Genomic DNA, 17,907 nt, shown 5'->3' with positions numbered 1-17,907 from the left:
TTAAAATATAAAATGTAGGTGCAGAAGAGGTGACTCAGAAATTAAAAGTGCCCCCTGCTCTTCCGGAGGACCTGGGTTCAGTTCTTAGCACCCATGCTGGGAGGCTCACAACTGCCCTTAACTCCAGCTCCAGGGGATCTGACACCTCTGGCTTCTGAGGGCTCCCACACACACCTCTGTATAACTACACACAGACACACACACACAAGCAAAAATAATAAAAAGAAATGTTTACATAACATACATGAAATGCACCAAGATATAGGGAGAAATGGTTATTTACATTTAGTTCAGCCCCTGCCTCAGCCTCCTAAGTGCTGAGGTTACAGGAATCTGTGCCCTGACTATTCGAATGTAAGGCTCCCTCACACAGGAAGAATCAGGCTACCTTTTGACAGAAATGACTTGCCTTTTCTTCATATCAAATCAGTGTTTTCTTTAAACACTATTTCTGCACAGTAGGAAAGAGAAATCTCAGCAAGAAAGAAATCTACCACAGTGACTCACCTCCAAAACGATAAAACAGTATGAAAAATAAAATTTACCATTTATTTTTGTTACACAGATAATTCAATGTGACCCACACCATCTTAGTCCACCCCCTATGTTTTTTGCCACAGTTAACACATGCTGTTAAAGTGGGTCATGAGTCCAGCTCAGGGTCGAGTTTCTCCACTTTGATGACTATGTCTGGGTCGAGGGCAGCAGCATCCTGCTGCTCCTCTGAGTCCGACTCCGACAGCACTTCCTCCTTGATCTTCATGGGCTTCCCCCCGGCCTCATCATCATCGTCTGAAGAATCGTCCAGCTCCCACTCATCATCGATGTCCATCTCAAACACACGCACATGTCGGAGGTTTGAGCTTAGCTAACAGAAACAAGGCCAGATAAACACTGCTTGAATGAACGCTTAACAAATACATTGTGTGGAGGAATTAAAATCAAAAACTTAAATCAAAGAACGGCTTTATGGGAGTTATATTCCTAATCATTTTCTATAATGTCACTCAACTCAGCTTTCACCTAATGTAAAACGACCTCTACATAAAACAATTCATAAGATTAGCAAAATCCAGAGATTTTTACCTATTTAGTAAGCTTTCTTAGAACAAGAGATGAACAGTCAAGGCTGCTACATGAGTATAGTTAATAGAAACTATGACTCATAAAATGACAGAGAAAAGGGCCTTGTATACCATTCATCTAATGAAGGCTCTGCAGAGATGAGGTCAGACCCCGAGTTGCCTGCAGTACTTACCACACAGGACACTTTCCGGAGGCCATTCCCAGCAACATACTGTGCTTTCATGCTCTCCAGCAGCCTCCAGTGCTTCTCCAAGTGCAGGGTGCGTGTGGGGATAATGCTGCCCTGCTCATCTAGCCTACAGAAAACGAGTCAAAGGGACTGTCATCCTCAATACAATTCTAGCACCCACCACGAAACAGCCGTGATAAAGTAGGCTGTAAAAACACTGCAATGCCAAACATACAGAATAGCACGCCAGTTAAGGTTTGATTTTCTTTCAGAGAGAAAATAAATGCATTTTAAAATTTGAGAGAATCTAGTTACTTAACAGTCAGACTCAACTAAACTCACCTCTTAGAACAATGAATAATGAAGTCCTAATTCTGGAAAACACTAAGTACAAATCTAAACAGAATTTCACTACAAAATACAGCTAACAGTACCCTTGGAAATGAAACAAAGCCACCCCATTCTCAGGAATTCCTCTTCATTAACTGTCAAACCAAAAGAACAGGAAAGTGAGTAAAGTTTGCCTGCGCGCGCGTGCACACACACACACACACACACACACACACACACACAGAACATGAGCTGAGCTTAGCACGCAGGTCTGTAATCCCAGCAAGTTGGAAATCCAAGACAAGAGGATCACAAATTACTGAGAAACAGAGTGAGTTCAAGACCAGCCTGGGCAATTTAGTGAGACTGCCAAAAATAAAAAGAGGGGTGTGGCACAAACCTTTAACGCCATCACACACAAGGCAGAGCCCTATGAGGTCAAGGCCAGCCTGGGCTACATAGTGAGTTCCAGGCTAGCCAAAGGTACACATTGAGACTTTTGTCAGATCTCAAAACAATTTTTTTAAAAAAAGGTTGGAATATGGAATATAGTAGCATGGTAGAGAACTTTCTTGGCATATGGAAAACCTAGGGCTCAATTTCCAGTACAATAACACAGAAAAATCACAGACAAAAAAATATAAAGTAGTATTTCCATTCAGCTGCCTCAACAGTTATCCCTACCAAATAAAAATCTATTAATTGGCAGGCCTAAACAAGAAGAATCTTATATATATATCATCATATATTTTGATATATATATATCAAAATACAGTTGCTAAGCATGTTAGCATACACCTTTAAACTCCGAGTCAGGTGTGTCTTTATGAGTTCAAGATCAACCTGGTCTACATATTAAGACTTTGTCTCAAAACAAAATGAAAAACCTAAGCAAACAAATAAAAACACAAAACACCAGTTAATTGCTAGCTAGAATGGTGATATACACCAGTAGCTCTAGCACTGGGAGGCCAGCTAAGGTAAGGCTGTCTAGAAGAGGCAAGGGAGGGGTGGGGGCAGGACAAGAGAATAGTTTCTTGTCCTATGAGGCTGTCGCTCTCCTACGAGTCAATTAGTTACCTTGTCGAGTAAGTCCCAGTGAACTGATACTCTTCAGAATCTTCACTGTTATACACTAAGGACAATGGCAACTGAACCAAGATCCTGTCTCTTCCTTCACGTCCCATGGAGTCTTTAAGGATGAGTGTTACAGTGTCATCATCATAAAACTGGGCATCTAGACAACTGTAAGTGCTAGGAGAGAACGCTCTGTTAAAGCAAAATGATCACAGCTGCTAAGAAAACGTTGCATGGGTCACTTCTTGCTGACACTGAGGTCAAAAACATAACTTAAGACATTGACATTCTCTATAAGACAACTAAATTATCCCATTCATTTTTATTAAAAATTTCTAAATTACCTTCTGTACTATTTTTCCCAATATAACTAAGTCTTAAAAATAGGTAAACATGAGAAAAGAAAAAAAAATCTGTGAAGTTAGCTCACAGTTACACCTAACATCAATGGCCATGCCTTATGTCTACTAAGATTTCATGAGTGGCACTCATGTTATATTCTAAGTGTAAAAATAAGATTTCACGCTTGAAAAACAGACCTATCTCCAAAGTATCACTAAAAATTCCGGGAAAAGAAAATTGAGTAAAAAGACCAGCCAGTGGTCAGAGTGGTCTTCCCCCACAAAGCATCAGGGCTGGCTTGGTTGTTACTGTGCTTCTGAACCCTAGGAAAACCAAGAGATGAACATTCATTCTGTTGCTGCTTTAGGGCAGTAACAAAGACTTCAGTCTCACTGACCATCTGCTTCCTGAACCACATCACTTCTTGGCTTAGAAGAATTGCAGGAAAGCACAGCACATAAGGGCACACAAATTCCTGTGGGGTTGTAAAGTTCTCATCAGGTCTAAGTAAATTAGCCTTATGTATATATTATAAGGAGCCCTACTCTTCTGCAGGAGAGAATACTTCCCTTACCATTACTGAGTCTGACACCCTCCTACACAATAACTAGAGTACACAGAAACCCCCACCCCAGGACCTGTGCTTATCATCTAAACCAGTGTCAAAACTTACCTTCTTCTGACTTTTTCAGTTGTGGAATATGTGAAGCTCCCAAAGTTAATACCAATTAGTCCATTACTTACAGATCTTGAGGAAAGAAAGGGAACAAAGAAGAATTTATGGAACAAACTCAATAGTCAGCAACCTAAACACTTGAAAGAATGCAGTTGGCAGACGGAAAATTCTACACTTTTGCTACAGAATGCTGCTATTGAGCACTGGGGAGGCAGAGGCAGGTGGATCTCTTGATTTCTAGACCAATTTGGTCAACATAAGTGTGTTGTTACAGGAAAGCCAGAGCTACACAGTAAGACCCTGTCTCAAAACAAACACCATCAACAAAAAGTAGTTAGATGCTTCACTAAGGCGTATGGAGAGGACAAACTGTTTCTCTACGGCTATCTCAGCCTGAAAACTTCCCTTTCAAACAGAGATCTAGCGCCACTTAAGGTGCTGGTGGAGCTGTGAACTTGAGCTCTCTTCAGAATTCAAAGTGAGTTTCTGTGGACACAGCCTCCATTTACTGACAGACATCACTGGCCCCAGAGGCCTTCCATAATGCACCCAGAAATACGGCTGCAAATGTCAAAGAGTTTTTCTGATAGAACCCTGATTCTATTGTCAGATTGTTTTTCTGATCCTAAAAAAGAGTCACCACACAATATCTAAATATATCACTATAATCTAGAAGGGATCATCAACCTTAAGGATGTGAAAAACACAACTGAGAACAGTTAAGAGACAAATGAAAGTCATAAGGAACTTCACTAGAACATGATGGGCTGAAGAGATGGCTTGGCAGTTAAGAGTGCTTATTGCTCTTCCAGAGGAGCCAAGCCCATATAGGTCAGTTTAAAACTGCCCGTAACTCCAGTTTCGGGAGATCCAAAGCCCTCTTCTGGCTTCTGCATACACATGTACATAAACACACACACAAGGGGGGGGGGCTAACAAATAAATATTTTTAGAATCAAAAACAATGGCAGAAAAGCTGTGTTAACTGTTAAAATATAATAAAATCTTGCCGGGCAGTGGTGGCGCACGCCTTTAATCCCAGCACTCGGGAGGCAGAGGCAGGCAGATCTCTGTGAATTTGAAGCCAGCCTGGTCTACAGAGTGAGTTCCAGGACAGGCTTCAAAGCTACACAGAGAAACCCTGTCTCAAAAAAAAAAAAAAAGCAAAACAACAACAAATAATAATAATGATGCTAAAATATTATCTCTGCAATTTCAAACTTCATATCCATACTTACTGGGAAATATCAGTATGTCTCCTTAAGATGCACATTTTATAAACCGAATCTTCTAAAATAGTAAAAAGAAGATAATGTAGATTTGAAGTTTTATTATTCCACCTACAGAAAAAAATTTAATGTCAGGATATGGTATCAAGTTGCCTAAGGTTAAAACACAATTATATTTCTCAAACAGGATGGGAAGAGACTTACAGAAATGGGAATTTTAGCAATCTACGAGCAGAGTCCATACTAAAACAACAAGAAAACAAAATGAGAAAAACGTAGAATCATTGCTAAACGTACAGCACACAATAGGTAAGGAGAATTACCTCCTAGCATCTCTATATAATGGAATGCAGATTGCTTGATTCATCGATCTTCCGATTACATCCTATATAGAGTAAGATTTAAAAACAAATTATCAAGGGTGGGGATGCAGTTATTGGTAAAAATGTCTAGCCAGAATGTTCAAATGCTGGGTTTGACCCCCACCCCACTCCCAATATAAAGCAAAAAGGGAAAAGAAAAAAGACATAATTAGTGCAATTAGATATGAAGATACTCTACAGAAAATGTGAACATCACTATTAAAGTTTGGTTTTTAAAAATCCCTATCATCAAACCTTAGTGTGAGAAACCTCAATGACAGGTGGGAAGGAAGAAAGAATTGAAAAGGAGCTGGCAATGACGCACAGGCAAATGAAAGCCCACATTTCACTAGTTTCTCAACATCCACCACTCAGCAGTGAAAACAAGACATGCAAGCTCTGAAACTAAAACTTAAAAAAAAAATACTAAGCCGCTTTCTGGAAACAAATTCCTAAAGATGCCAACACTTTCACTAATCCAATTTTAAAATTCATGTAAGGAGTTAGCAAGATGGACCATAAGAAACTGCCCATTTTAACAATGAAAAGCAGTTATATATTATGGTCATTTACATAAGCGGGCCAGACACTGCAGCTTTTCTCACTTCCACATAAAGACATGCATTTCTTTCAGACTTACTGCTGGCTTTTGCAAACACTGATCAATAATGTTCTCCATCCGCCTTTTCACAAAATGCAATGATTTTCGAGGATAATAAGGAAACAGCAAAGGACTTTCTGGTTTCAAACAAAAACAGAAACAAAACCCAAAACAAGCTATAGTAAAGCACTAGTTAGGAGAAAACAGAACCAGCCCAGTATATCTCAGGATGGACTTTTTATCCCTTATATATACACCTCATTAAGAACCATCACAGCACCTGCATCCCATCACCCCCCACTACTAAACCAGCTACTTCTCTCCTCACCCACGTCCACCCGCATTTCTGCTGGTCTAATAAGGAAGGAGCACAGCTCACTCTGCTCTGTGGTGACAAGGGGCAGCTGGTGTTATCTTGGAGAGAATGGTATTAAAACAGAAACATGAAATAAGAAACTACTCTACACAAATCTTTTTTTTTAACTTTTTTTAAAAGACTACTTTATCAGTAGAAAGTGATATTATGGCTCAGTGGTGGTGGTGCACACCTTTAATCCCAGCACTCAAGAGGCAGAGTCAGGCAGATCTCTGAGTTTGAGGTCAGCCTGGTCTACAAAGAGAGCTCCAGAACAGCCAAGGCTGATACACAGAACACTGTGTCTCAAAAAACAAAACAAAACCAAAGTGATATGCAATAGCATTTTCTCCTTCCTGCTCTGCAAAATTGTTTGGTTTTGTTATTTATTTTTAATTATATCCACATGTATGGGTCTGTACATGTGAGTGCCAGTGTCTGCATCATCAGATTCCCCTAGAGCTTGAGTTATAGGCCACTGTGAGCTCCTGGTGTGGGTGCTGGGAACCAAACTGGGGTCCTCTGCAAGAGGATAGCAGTTCTTAACTGCTGAACTCAGCCCTGTGAGATTCTTTTTCTGTTGCTAATGTTGCTCACAATAACTGTATGAAGTAATTTACAAATGAAACAAAACAGGGTTAGCAGGCTCTGACAATTGCCTGGAATAAAAATGACTTCCTAGAGCTATAAATAGAGTCTGACAGAAGGCCCATTCTTCTGCGGCTCTGTAGGCATCCCCTACACACAGCACCTTACACTCTTACTGTGCCGGTAAATGTATTTTAAACATTAGTCTGTTAAGCTCCCAACAGAAAATGATATGAGAAAAAGGCTGCGATCACTGTCTCCCACCCCTAGAACAATTCCACAAAGGTTTCTGCCTTACCGAGGCCACTACAGAAGGTTCCTCAACTGCCTCGGAATAGGGCACCTTGATCAGAAGCTATATTTTCAACTCTATCTGCCAACCCCGGTGGAGGGAAATGGGGTGGAGGTCAAGTTTAATCACCAGTGACCAATGACATCATCAATCACATGTATGTAATGAAATCTGTTAAAGAGATCCATGTGCTAGGGCTTTGAAGAGACTCCGGGCTGGTGAGCACCGAGTGCTGGGAGGATGTAGACTCCTGGCCTCTCCTCCACTCCTACTCCATACACCTCCTGCTTAGCTACTCCTGAGCTGCATTTTTTTAAGTAAGCAAGCTAAGAAGCCTGAGCATTTCCACACTGAAGAGAGGAAGGCATGGACACTCCCTGTAGCCTGCTAGGCAGAGACACAGGCAACCTGGGGACTGACTTTTGTGGGGCAGCCTGGTAAGAATACTAAGCTCTGAATCCTACAGACTTTGTGGTGTCATACTGAAGCGAGCATCAGAACCCTCAATTGGAATTGGGACTGGCTGATATCATGTAAAGAGAAAACACGTCAGTTGGTGTCATAGAGTTTTCTACCCATCATGAGAGTATAACAACCTATTTGTTGTTTTGCTGTCTCTCCAAACAAACACAACAAACATAAAAAGCTAGCCATAGGAAGTCAGGAACATTCATCGGGTCTCCACTCCATTATCAACTGTGCACTAAGGACCTGGCCTTAGGTGACTGTCAGCAAGCTCGTGAGGTACCTTTCAGGTGGCTGCTGCCTTGGAGGAAGTCGTACCACTGGTTTCCTTCCGTGTTAGGGGGTGACACGAGGTCGTCATCTTCATCCTTCAAGTACTGTAAGTAAAGTTGACCACTGACTTTCAGTAAAGAATGGAGCTACCCAAATCACTTGTTTCCTATTTAGTACTTTGCTGTGCTTAACTACCAAATCCTCTGCAAGTCTATTGTTAAAAAGCAAGGGGAAGCCGGGAGGTGGTGGCACACGCTTTTAAGCCCAACACTCGGGAGGCAAGGGCAGGGGGATCTCTGTGAGTTGGAGGGCCAGCCTGGTCTACTGATGGAGTTTCAGGACAGTCAGAGCTATACAGAAAAGCCCTATCTTGAGGGGAAAAAAAGTAAGAGGAGAAAAGTCTGCTAAATGCCAAGCAAACAAACTGCAAACTGAAAGATGAGAATGAAGTCAGTGTAGAGATCACAACTGAGTCAAGTGTGTGCTTCATTTCCACGGGCATATTTTAAGCTGTTATGAATTAGGTGCCAACAATCAGTGTACTCTAGAGTGTCGCCACAGATCCCTGGGAGTTCTCAAGACACAAGGGATCCAACACATCGACAGCCCTTTTCATTGCCCTAGCATTTGTTCTTACTGTGGTGGGGAACGTGGCTGGTATCTACACCAAGAATCAGGATAGTTGCTCAGCTCAGAAAGGCACTCACTACAGCCCTCTGTCCCCACATATTCATACTTTTAAAAGTATTGATTATTAACTCTCAACCCCTGAATACAGATCTTTGATATTCTGTGTAACAGAACTGGAAAGAAGGCACACGGCGCTTCTGCTGCACGTGAAAGTTACCCTACCGAGAGGCACTTGTGGAACTCTTGCGGTTTAAGTCAGACAAAACACTTTTTAAGACATAGAATTGCATCTTTACTTAAGAAAGTGGCTGGAGGAAAAACTATTCATCTTGGGTATGAGGAAGATACCTTCTGGAAAATAAAGTAAGCTGATCTCTCTGAGCCAAACAAGCAGAGGGCATTCCATGCCCATGTAACATTTAAACTCCCAGCTGGGTGCGATGGCACAGACATAAGCCCAGCAGGAAGACTGTAGGCTCACAGCAAGACGCGAATTCGTCATAAGAATTTGTCTCAATAAAGAAGCAAACTTTTAAGCAAGAATTAAAAGTTAAGAGCATGCACCTGCCACTGCGACACTGATACAGTTTCACAGTATTAAAGGATTCTCTGACCAGACTAGTGACCGATGAAATGCCACCTCTGAAGACTTACTGACCGTTAGATGATGTTACCACCTCTGAGATCCATGACCTCACAGAACCAAGATTTGCAAAAATACTAAGACATGATTTTACAAAGCCACGCATGGATAAAAGAGTATTCCCCATTAAAGAAGATGAACAGATTCAGTGATCAAGCAATGAACAGTTTACTGACAGAATCTCAGATTCCACATGAAAACTAACCTCTGAGAAGCCATCATTTATTGTGTTTGGTGTTATTGTATCAAAAGACACAGACAAAGCTGTTACACTGCTGTCCCTCCCGAGAACAGGCGAGCAGGAGTCCAGAGATCCTTGAACTACATTAACCAAATCAGCACATCCAGCAGAGAATGGACCCAGAAGTGAACAGGGTACCTAAACTGTTTTCTACTGGCGAGGCAGAGATGAGACTTGCTAATACATAAAGCAATGTCAGGCCACTAAAAATTTCCATTAAAATATTAATGACATGTGGGTTATTTTTAATTAATAAATGAATAAACAATTTCTACACTAACAATAGCATCCACATGTGGCAGTTAACACTTGACTTACCAGTGCTTGGGGTCCTCCATAATTGTTCAGAATATAAAAGGGTTCTGAGTCAAATATTTTAATAATATTTATCTTTGGTCATTTTATTAAAAAGGCAGACCTGTGGGCAGTGGTGGCGCATGCCTTTAATGCCAGCACTCAGGAGGCAGAAGCAGGCGAATCTCTGTGAGTTCGAGGCCAGCCTGGTCTAAAGAGCTAGTTCCAGGACAGCTAGGACTGTTACACAGAGAAACCCTGTCTCGAAGAAAAAAAAAAAAGCAGACCTGCAATATATATGTATTAAATTACCATAAACTTTGGATAATACAGAGAGTATCACTAAGCATTTTAATTTTTATTTCACCCCTTTCCTTTTCTCCCTCCAAACCATCCTAGGTCCCCTCCCTTCAGCCCTTCCTATGTCCCCAACTCCCTCTCAAATTAACACTATTCAGTTTAAGGTTAGTTCTTAAAAATCAAACAAGTTTAAGCCAGTGTCCATACCTGACCAACTCTTTCAACATTGAAGTATTTTCCTTTCCGATTATAAAGGTCTGGAGCCTGGAGGATAAATAAATAAAAAGAAAGCAATATTAAATTGAAGCAAAGACACGTAATTTACAAGAGAGCTGTAGCTGCAGATACTCTTTTAAAGACTGTGAGACACACACAAAAAGAAGCAGACTGTGTGTGCTAAGTAAGTACGGTCAATGATTAGCTCAATAGTTTTTAAAAAGTAATTACTAAGGTCTTAACTAAATTAGATTAAATGCAATTACTTCTGCTGAGGGTTAGCAAAATTATTCTCAAAAACCACAGAAATAAGCCGGGTGGTGGTGGCGCATGCCTTTAATCCCAGCACTCAGGAGGCAGAGGCAGGTGGATCTCTGGGAGTTTGAGGCCAGCATGGTCTACAAGAGCTAATCCCGGGACAGGCACCAAAGCTACAGAGAAACCCTGTCTCAAAAAACAAAAAACAAACAAAAAAAAAAAAAAACAAAGAAAACCACAGAAATATAAATTTCTTACCTCATTGAAATGCTCAGTGAGAAATTCAGCAACAAATGTTATATCCTTCTGAGTCATCTATTAACAAAATGAGACAAAGAAAGCAAATCAAGACCAAGAAAGCATCCCAATCAAAGACTCCACAGAACATAGAGTTCTGACCAGGTGGGCGTGCAGGCCTCACACAGCTTATTCCTACACACACCACACACACCGCAGGAGAGACCATGGGTACCTGCCACAATCCTGATAACTAGAAACTACTGCATACCAAGTGCTGACTTAGGTGCTATAGCCTTTTCAAGGAAAATAAGCAAGCATTTAAGGTTTAAGGAAGTTAGTGTAGGGATTATAAGGATGCTTTCTCACAGGTCACAGAACTTTACGAAAACATAGATATCATAAAGGTAGGTAGCCATAATAATGTGATGTGAGATTAAAAAAAAAAGCTGGATGGTGGCGGCGTACACTTTTAATCCCAGTGCTCAGGGGTAGAGGCAGGTGGATCTCTGAGTCAGAGGCCAGCCTGACAGCCAGGGCTACACAGGGACACCCTGCTGTGAATGCTGTGTAAACACACTTGCTGATGTGGACACGCAGCCCTTATCCACTACCTTGTTCAGCTCAGGAAGCACATGGTCTTCTGTCATTCGCAGCATTGCTGGAAAGAAAAAGGTTTGAAAGATGATCTGTAATGGTCACCAGAAACACAGTTTTAACTACAGGTACATTTCCAAAGCTAAATGTGCTTTACTGCACTAAACCTCTTATTTGAAGAGTATCTTTTCAGTAAGGAAGCATATTTCTCACAAAAAAATTAAACTATTAACAATTTAAATCTGATTTATATTTGTACTCAACTTACCTACATACAGCCACCGAAAAAACGCCTTGAAGTTTTTCATACTACTGTCTATAACTCTAAAAAGGGAAAAATAAAACAGAACAAAGATTATCATGTGCAGTTCACCCATCATTGTCCAACTGTCATCAAATACAACACTGTTGTATTGTATCCTGTCTGGATGACATCTAAGCACCTGCAAACACATCCCTAAAAATATTGTTTAAATGGCAAAGTGATTCTTTTAAAAAATAAAGTAAGTAATTTAGATTGTAACTGATTCTGAGTGCTGTGCTGTAAGTTGCGTAACAGTCTCAGTATTCAGAAACAATCAGGAAGAAATAGTTTTCAACATTATTTTCAGTTAAAAACAATATTTACTGATCAGTAAAAAGAAAAACATTAACTCCAAAAGTAAATCATCACTACAAATTTGTATGATGTCACCACTTCTAACATCAATAGACATGCTAAGCTGATTGTGGATTCTGACAATAAATGAGATCTCTCAAAAATTGAATTACCCTGGGCATTACACACATGTATCACCAAATTTACTTCTGTAAATCTTTATCTTAAAGAAACCACTTCCGAACTCCTTAAGATTACATCTATGAGGTAATTACCCTAAGCAAGTAACACTGGGACTTTTCATTCCTGTCTTTCAAACCCTCACCCAGTACTGTGCTGTAGATCAGCTCTGAAAAGTGAACTGGCATCTGTGATGGTTTGTGCTAACGATCAACAAGACATGAAGCAGAATCACTAAGAAGAGTCTCCAAGAGGGAGCATCTAGATGAGGTTAGCCTGTGAGGGACTGCCTTGACTGTGTTAATTGATGAAGAAGACCCAGCCCACGGTGGGCGGCAGCATTTCTCGGGTAGGAGTGGAAAATGAGTAGAAAGCACTCAAAGTAACTAACTAGCTGTTTTCAGTTCCCGCTGCCTTGACTGCTCTGTTACAATGAACTGTACCGTAAGCCCTTTCTCCTGCCAAGCTGCTCTTTGCCAGGGTATTATCACACCAAGAATTAAATGAAGTCAGTCTCTTACTCTTCTGTATAAAGATACTTGACAGAAGACTATAACATCTTTTACAAGTTACCAAGTGATGTAACAAAAAACTTTGCAAGAACAATGAAAACAGAAAGCTTCTTTGTGTATTTTCCAAAAGCTAAGTTCTGCCCCAGACAATCAGCCTAACAACAAAATGTTCATCACCTCAGTTTCCCCTCAGTTTCTGTAATTATAATAATGCTGCAATTCACTTACTTGAAAGAAACAAGTTATTTACCTGTCTTCAACTTATATTGAAAGGTGATCACAGAAACTTCAATGTTTTATATGTGCTTTCAGCTAATGTGGTAAACCACAAAATACTTTATGGGAAAAACAAGCAATGCCGCTTCTCCCATTTGTTTCCTGAGCATCAGCATCTATACCCTCTATCTTCTCAAGCCACATTAGAGACAGTGAGTGAGGAGGGGTATAAGGTTTATAAATTTAAAAATAAAAAGAAGAAATAAAAACAAATTTAGAAATGCCAAGGACTGGTGAGTACTGAGCTCAAGAGCAGACGGGGCACAGAGCTGGAGGCCAGCAGAGACCAAGAGAAACCATAGGAGGAGGAGAAACGGCTCAGGCTTAGAAACACAACACTGAAGCACCGAACCCTCAACCGCACCTGAGCATGAGGCGTTCTTAGGACAACACAAACTCAATCTGATTCTTACTTAATAACTGCTTTGTTATATGTATTTTACTACACTAAAGTTAAAACCTTCCTTTTAGATTAAACAGAAAGGGGGAAATACTGTAAGATAACCCTTTTGTATGCTGTGAATATATTTTATTCCCATTGGTTAATAAAATATCTGACTTGGCCTATAGTAAGGCAGGATAGAGGCAGGTCAGAAAGACAAACTGAAAACACAGGAAAAGAGCAGCCAGGAAGTGCAAGTGGGGCTTCCATTTACACTGACGTTCTGGTAAATGCACTCCAGTGTGCAGGACGTTAACTATATTCTTGGGAAATACATGCAGTGTTTCTAAAAAAGGCACAAGATATACAAATACACTCAAGTACCTACAAAGAATAAGTACTATATAGGATATAAGAACTGTAGTAAAATAACTAAAGACGATAAACTAGTCAGACCAGTCAGTGTCTCCCTTGCCTAACAATACAACACTATGTAGAAAAGGATCTTTATAAAACCCACATATTACCCTGTGGCTCCCAACTTCCTAAAGGCCTCTCACACACCTTCTACACTACCTGTGGGTTTTACATACACAGCCCATCCTCTCTTGCTCCTCTCAATCCATTCCACATCTTGTTCTTTTCAATTCACTTCAGCTACACTGCCCCTTGAAGTTCCTTGACCATGCCAAATTCACTGCAAACGTCAACAGGACTCCCTTCCTACCTCCCCCTAAGTTCATCTTCTCTGAGGCCTCTCTGACTCCACAGCAGTCTTCATACTGAAGGGGGCTAGTTGCAGGACTCTTGTCCACACCAGCTGTAGGTGTTCCAATGAGAACGGCCCCCACAGACTCATGTTTGAATACTCGGTCCCTGTGTGGTGGAACTGTTTTGGAAGGATTAGAAAGTACAGCCTTGTTGGGGTTTGTCACTGAGGGCAGGCTTTCCTAATGTGCTCTCTGCCTCCTGCTTTCAGATCAAGATGTGAGCTCTCAGTTGTTCCTGCCATCATGCATTTACTCTCCCATCACGGGCTCTAACCATCTGAGACCTTTTCTTTCTTAAGTTTCTTTGGTCATGGTGTTTTATCACAGCAACAGAAAAGCAACAAAAACACCAGGATACCCACACCCAAGGATGTGTAGTGTTTGCATATAAGTCATCATCTCTAGACTAGTTACAATGTCTATTATAATGTAAACAATGCTGTGTAAATATATTCAGAGAGTAATGGCAAGGGAAAAGTCTGTATGTATAATAAAGATGCAATGTCCTTTCCTGAACATTTTTGACCTGTAGTTGGTTGGATCTGTGAATACAGAATCCATGTTTATGAGGGGCTCTCTGTATAACCACACTCTTTGCCTTATTTATATAACTACTGACCTTTATTCATTTCAATTATCTGTTGGTTTATTGTCTTACCACATTATAATCTAAGCCTCATGATAATCTAAGGTTTTATAATCAAAACAGGGCAGATGGTTTTTTTTAATCAATTCTGTTCAAGGCTATATACTTAGTTTCAAGAACGTCTTTAAAACACAGATAAGAATTCAAAGTGGAGTGGAAGAACACATCTATCATCATGGTACTCAGGAGGCAGAGGCAGGAACATCATGAGTTCAAGGCCATCCTGGGCTATATAGGTTGTTCAAACCAATCTAGGCTATCTAATAAGACTCTGTCCAAAAAAATAAATAAATAAAAAATAAATAAAAATATAATTAAGTGTTCAATAAACAGCATTTGAATGAGTGGCAATACTGGACAATTAAGCCAAGAAATTTTCTCAGAAAATAAATTACAAAGTTAAAAATTACGAGAAAAAAATTAGAGACATGGAGGAGAGGGGAAAAAAAAACAACCCATCAAGTTCACTATTTCTAGAAGACAACTTCAGTTGATAGAAAAATAAATCACTAGAGTAAGTTAGTAGGATTAAGGTTTTGACAGCTCTTTCATATCAGCACCACAAACAGAAAGACCCACATCTGGAAATGCTACTGTGAAGCCTCTGATGTCAGGGATTAGACTTCTATTGTAAGATGAAATAAAAAACACCCTTCAAAGCCACGAGAAAGCAAGAGACTGCCGCCTACTGTAGAGAGCTGCGTGGAGCCACACCTGATAATCAGCTCCTAATATTGGCTAAGGCCTGATCAAGCAATGATTGTCAGCTGCTTGCATATGCGTGGACCTATGGGCAGTGCCAACCTGGCAATCCGGGGTTGGCGGCCCGTGCCTTTTTAAGGGCTGGGAGAGGTTTGCCCAGATTGAGGGGGGGGGGGGGGGAGATATGCAATTGTTAAAAAAGGTCCTGAATAAACTGCTAGCAGGAAGAGCTCTGGCGTGCGTCATCCTTGCTGTTCGAGGTGGGCGTGACAGCCTACCAGCAATAAAAAGCCCTCAAAGCAATGGAGCAATGCTGTGAAAATTCTAGGAGAAATTATTTCACCTTCAGATTCTAATTCCCACCAAAATGATCAATTTTGCGTAAGGGTAGGAAAAAGAAAGGGAGAGTGTACCTTCCATGTCTACTTTCTGAGTAAGTTACTAAATTTAGGATGTGCTTTGGTGAAGAGTAATTCAGGAAAGGATCAGATGTGATCCTGAAAGCCCTGTCTACTGAAGAAAGCAAGAGAGGCTGTCTCTCTGCAAACAGTCGGGTAGGGAGCAAAGCAGGAAGCACAGAACTAACGGTGCAGGGTGAGAGGGCACCTGTGGGGCAGAGGATGCCAGAATGGGGCAGACCCTTCAGAGACACCAGGGAGGCTGTGCTAGAGACAGAAGGTACAGAAAACAAGAAAGCCTGCAGGGGGTGGGAGAACACTGGGAGTGAAGCACTTGACAGGCTGAGAGGAGGGCTCTAAGTTTAAGGTCAGCCTGGGAACACGGGAAGACCCAGCCACAATATAACAAAACAAGACAAGACGAGAAGGTCAGTGAGGTTCATAAAAAATCAAGATAAACAAAAAGAATGAAAATTGGTAGGCACAAGAAATAAAATACAACTGTGTTTAGGAGAAAGAAGTAAAGGAAGTAGAGGCAGTAAGAAACACAGTAGTCTGAATGTTTGTTTCCCTCTGCAAAGACAACTCGAAATAAGGGAATGGCAATACAGTTTTTCTTTAAATGATCTCTGTGTTACTGGCATCATTCTCACTAAAAATCAACTTAAGAGAATCTGGTCAACTTGGTAGGTTCTTATCTAAGTAAGAAGTAAATATTCTCACACCCAGGCTCCTAAGTAACCCATTACTTACTGGAGAAGTTCGTTTGCCTTGAGGATGAAAGAGCCCACAGCAGTAATAGCATCTAAAGAAAACAAAAAAACAAATGTCACTTGCTGAATAAGCAAACTGTATCTAATGCAGACTACTGAGAAACTCCGTCAGTACCTTCAATGCACGTAGCATCCAGTCCTAGAGGTTCATATTTTTGTTTCCATGAAGCCATTCCTTTAAGTTCACTCAAATGATACAATAAAGACTCGGACCCGCTAGCAAAGAGCAGAGATAAGCAGCATTACTATCGCCAAGGTCAGCAATCACCTACTGAACACTATTTCATCTCAGAAATAAAACCAAACATAACAATCTTTCTATAGCAAAGAATTGTTTCCCAGAACTAATTCTAAGAACTAGAAGAATCATCTGCCCATCATGACAACTAAAATGAAAACACAAACCCACCGATTAGATTATCTGATGTGATCAGACTATGTCTCATGCCGGTTAAGCTCTTACCAACTGATCCGCACCTCTAGTCCCAATTCTGGCACTTTACATATGGACATTGTTCAACAATAGACACTTCTGTTTAAAGAACAGGCTCTTAATAAGTAGGGCCTGGGGCTGGAGAGATGGCTCAGAGGTTAACAGCATTGCCTGCTCTTCCAAAGGTTCTGAGTTCAATTCCCAGCAACCACATGGTGGCTCACAACCATCTGTAATGGGGTCTGGTGCCCTCTTTTGGCCTGCAGGAATACACACAGACAGAATATTGTATACATAATAAATCAATAAATATATTAAAAAAAATAAGTAGGGCCTGACCAGTCTGGAACAATACAAACCAGGCTGGCCTCCAACGCAAAGAAATCCATCTGCTTCTTCCTCCTGAGTGCTGGGACTAAAGGCGTATGACACCAGGCTGTCCTCACAAGTATTTTTAAGCTGACTTCATATCAGACCTTAGATGCTGGCAGCACAGTGGAAAACAATGGTAAAGACAACCAGCCATACGGCACATCTTCCTGAAGGCCTTAAGGGAAATGCACAGGTGAAATGAAGACCCTGATCTACTCCAGAAACCAAGGGCTTTTCTGACGGCACGAACGGAGCCAAGAGCTGAAGAACTCAAGTGACAGGAGGTGAGAGTGCTCCACAAAGAACGGAGATGATATAAAAGTCCTCATATGGAGCTGGAGCTGTACTTCAATAGCGGAGTTTACCAAACATGCCTAAGACCCTGGGCTCCATTCCCAGCACCATTATAAATAAGTTAACAAACAAATCAAGGAAAGGGTATTTATTTAAAAAAGAGAGAGATTTAAAAAAAGAAAGAGAAAAGTCTTGGGTGGAAGACATCATTGAGTTTGGAAAACCAAGTGACTCCTAGTACAGGTAAAGCAGAGAGGCAGGCATGCTCAAGGCCCGAAAGGCCTTGCTTCTAAGAGCAAAGCAAATGTAG

General features: G+C 40.9%; 1 protein-coding gene across 3 annotated transcripts in view; it reads right to left on the bottom strand.

Annotated features, from left to right (window-relative positions):
- Positions 1-535: 535 nt before the first annotated feature.
- The window catches only part of Anapc4 (anaphase promoting complex subunit 4), a 32,176-nt gene continuing 14,804 nt past the window's right edge, over positions 536-17,907 (bottom strand). For 2 of the 3 annotated variants that reach the window (XM_041643764.1, XM_041643766.1), the window contains 15 exons: positions 16,614-16,714; positions 16,479-16,530; positions 11,530-11,585; positions 11,279-11,325; positions 10,686-10,742; positions 10,161-10,217; positions 7,856-7,949; positions 5,912-6,009; positions 5,233-5,294; positions 5,114-5,152; positions 4,919-5,020; positions 3,678-3,752; positions 2,666-2,854; positions 1,259-1,382; positions 536-868 (listed from right to left, as the gene is read on the bottom strand). In XM_041643764.1, the coding sequence (XP_041499698.1) occupies positions 644-868; positions 1,259-1,382; positions 2,666-2,854; positions 3,678-3,752; positions 4,919-5,020; positions 5,114-5,152; positions 5,233-5,294; positions 5,912-6,009; positions 7,856-7,949; positions 10,161-10,217; positions 10,686-10,742; positions 11,279-11,325; positions 11,530-11,585; positions 16,479-16,530; positions 16,614-16,714 (1,378 nt within the window). In that variant the 3' untranslated portion in view covers positions 536-643. The remainder of the gene's footprint in view (positions 869-1,258; positions 1,383-2,665; positions 2,855-3,677; positions 3,753-4,918; positions 5,021-5,113; positions 5,153-5,232; positions 5,295-5,911; positions 6,010-7,855; positions 7,950-10,160; positions 10,218-10,685; positions 10,743-11,278; positions 11,326-11,529; positions 11,586-16,478; positions 16,531-16,613; positions 16,715-17,907) is intronic. The other variant, XM_041643765.1, reaches the window with a different exon arrangement.

Source organism: Microtus oregoni, unplaced genomic scaffold (assembly GCF_018167655.1).
Source record: "Microtus oregoni isolate MIOR12 unplaced genomic scaffold, Mior012 000090F_ref0000504, whole genome shotgun sequence".
Classification (NCBI taxonomy): domain Eukaryota; kingdom Metazoa; phylum Chordata; class Mammalia; order Rodentia; family Cricetidae; genus Microtus; species Microtus oregoni.
The sequence above is the reverse complement of the archived record's forward strand: the minus strand, read 5'-3'. Positions and strand labels throughout refer to the sequence as shown.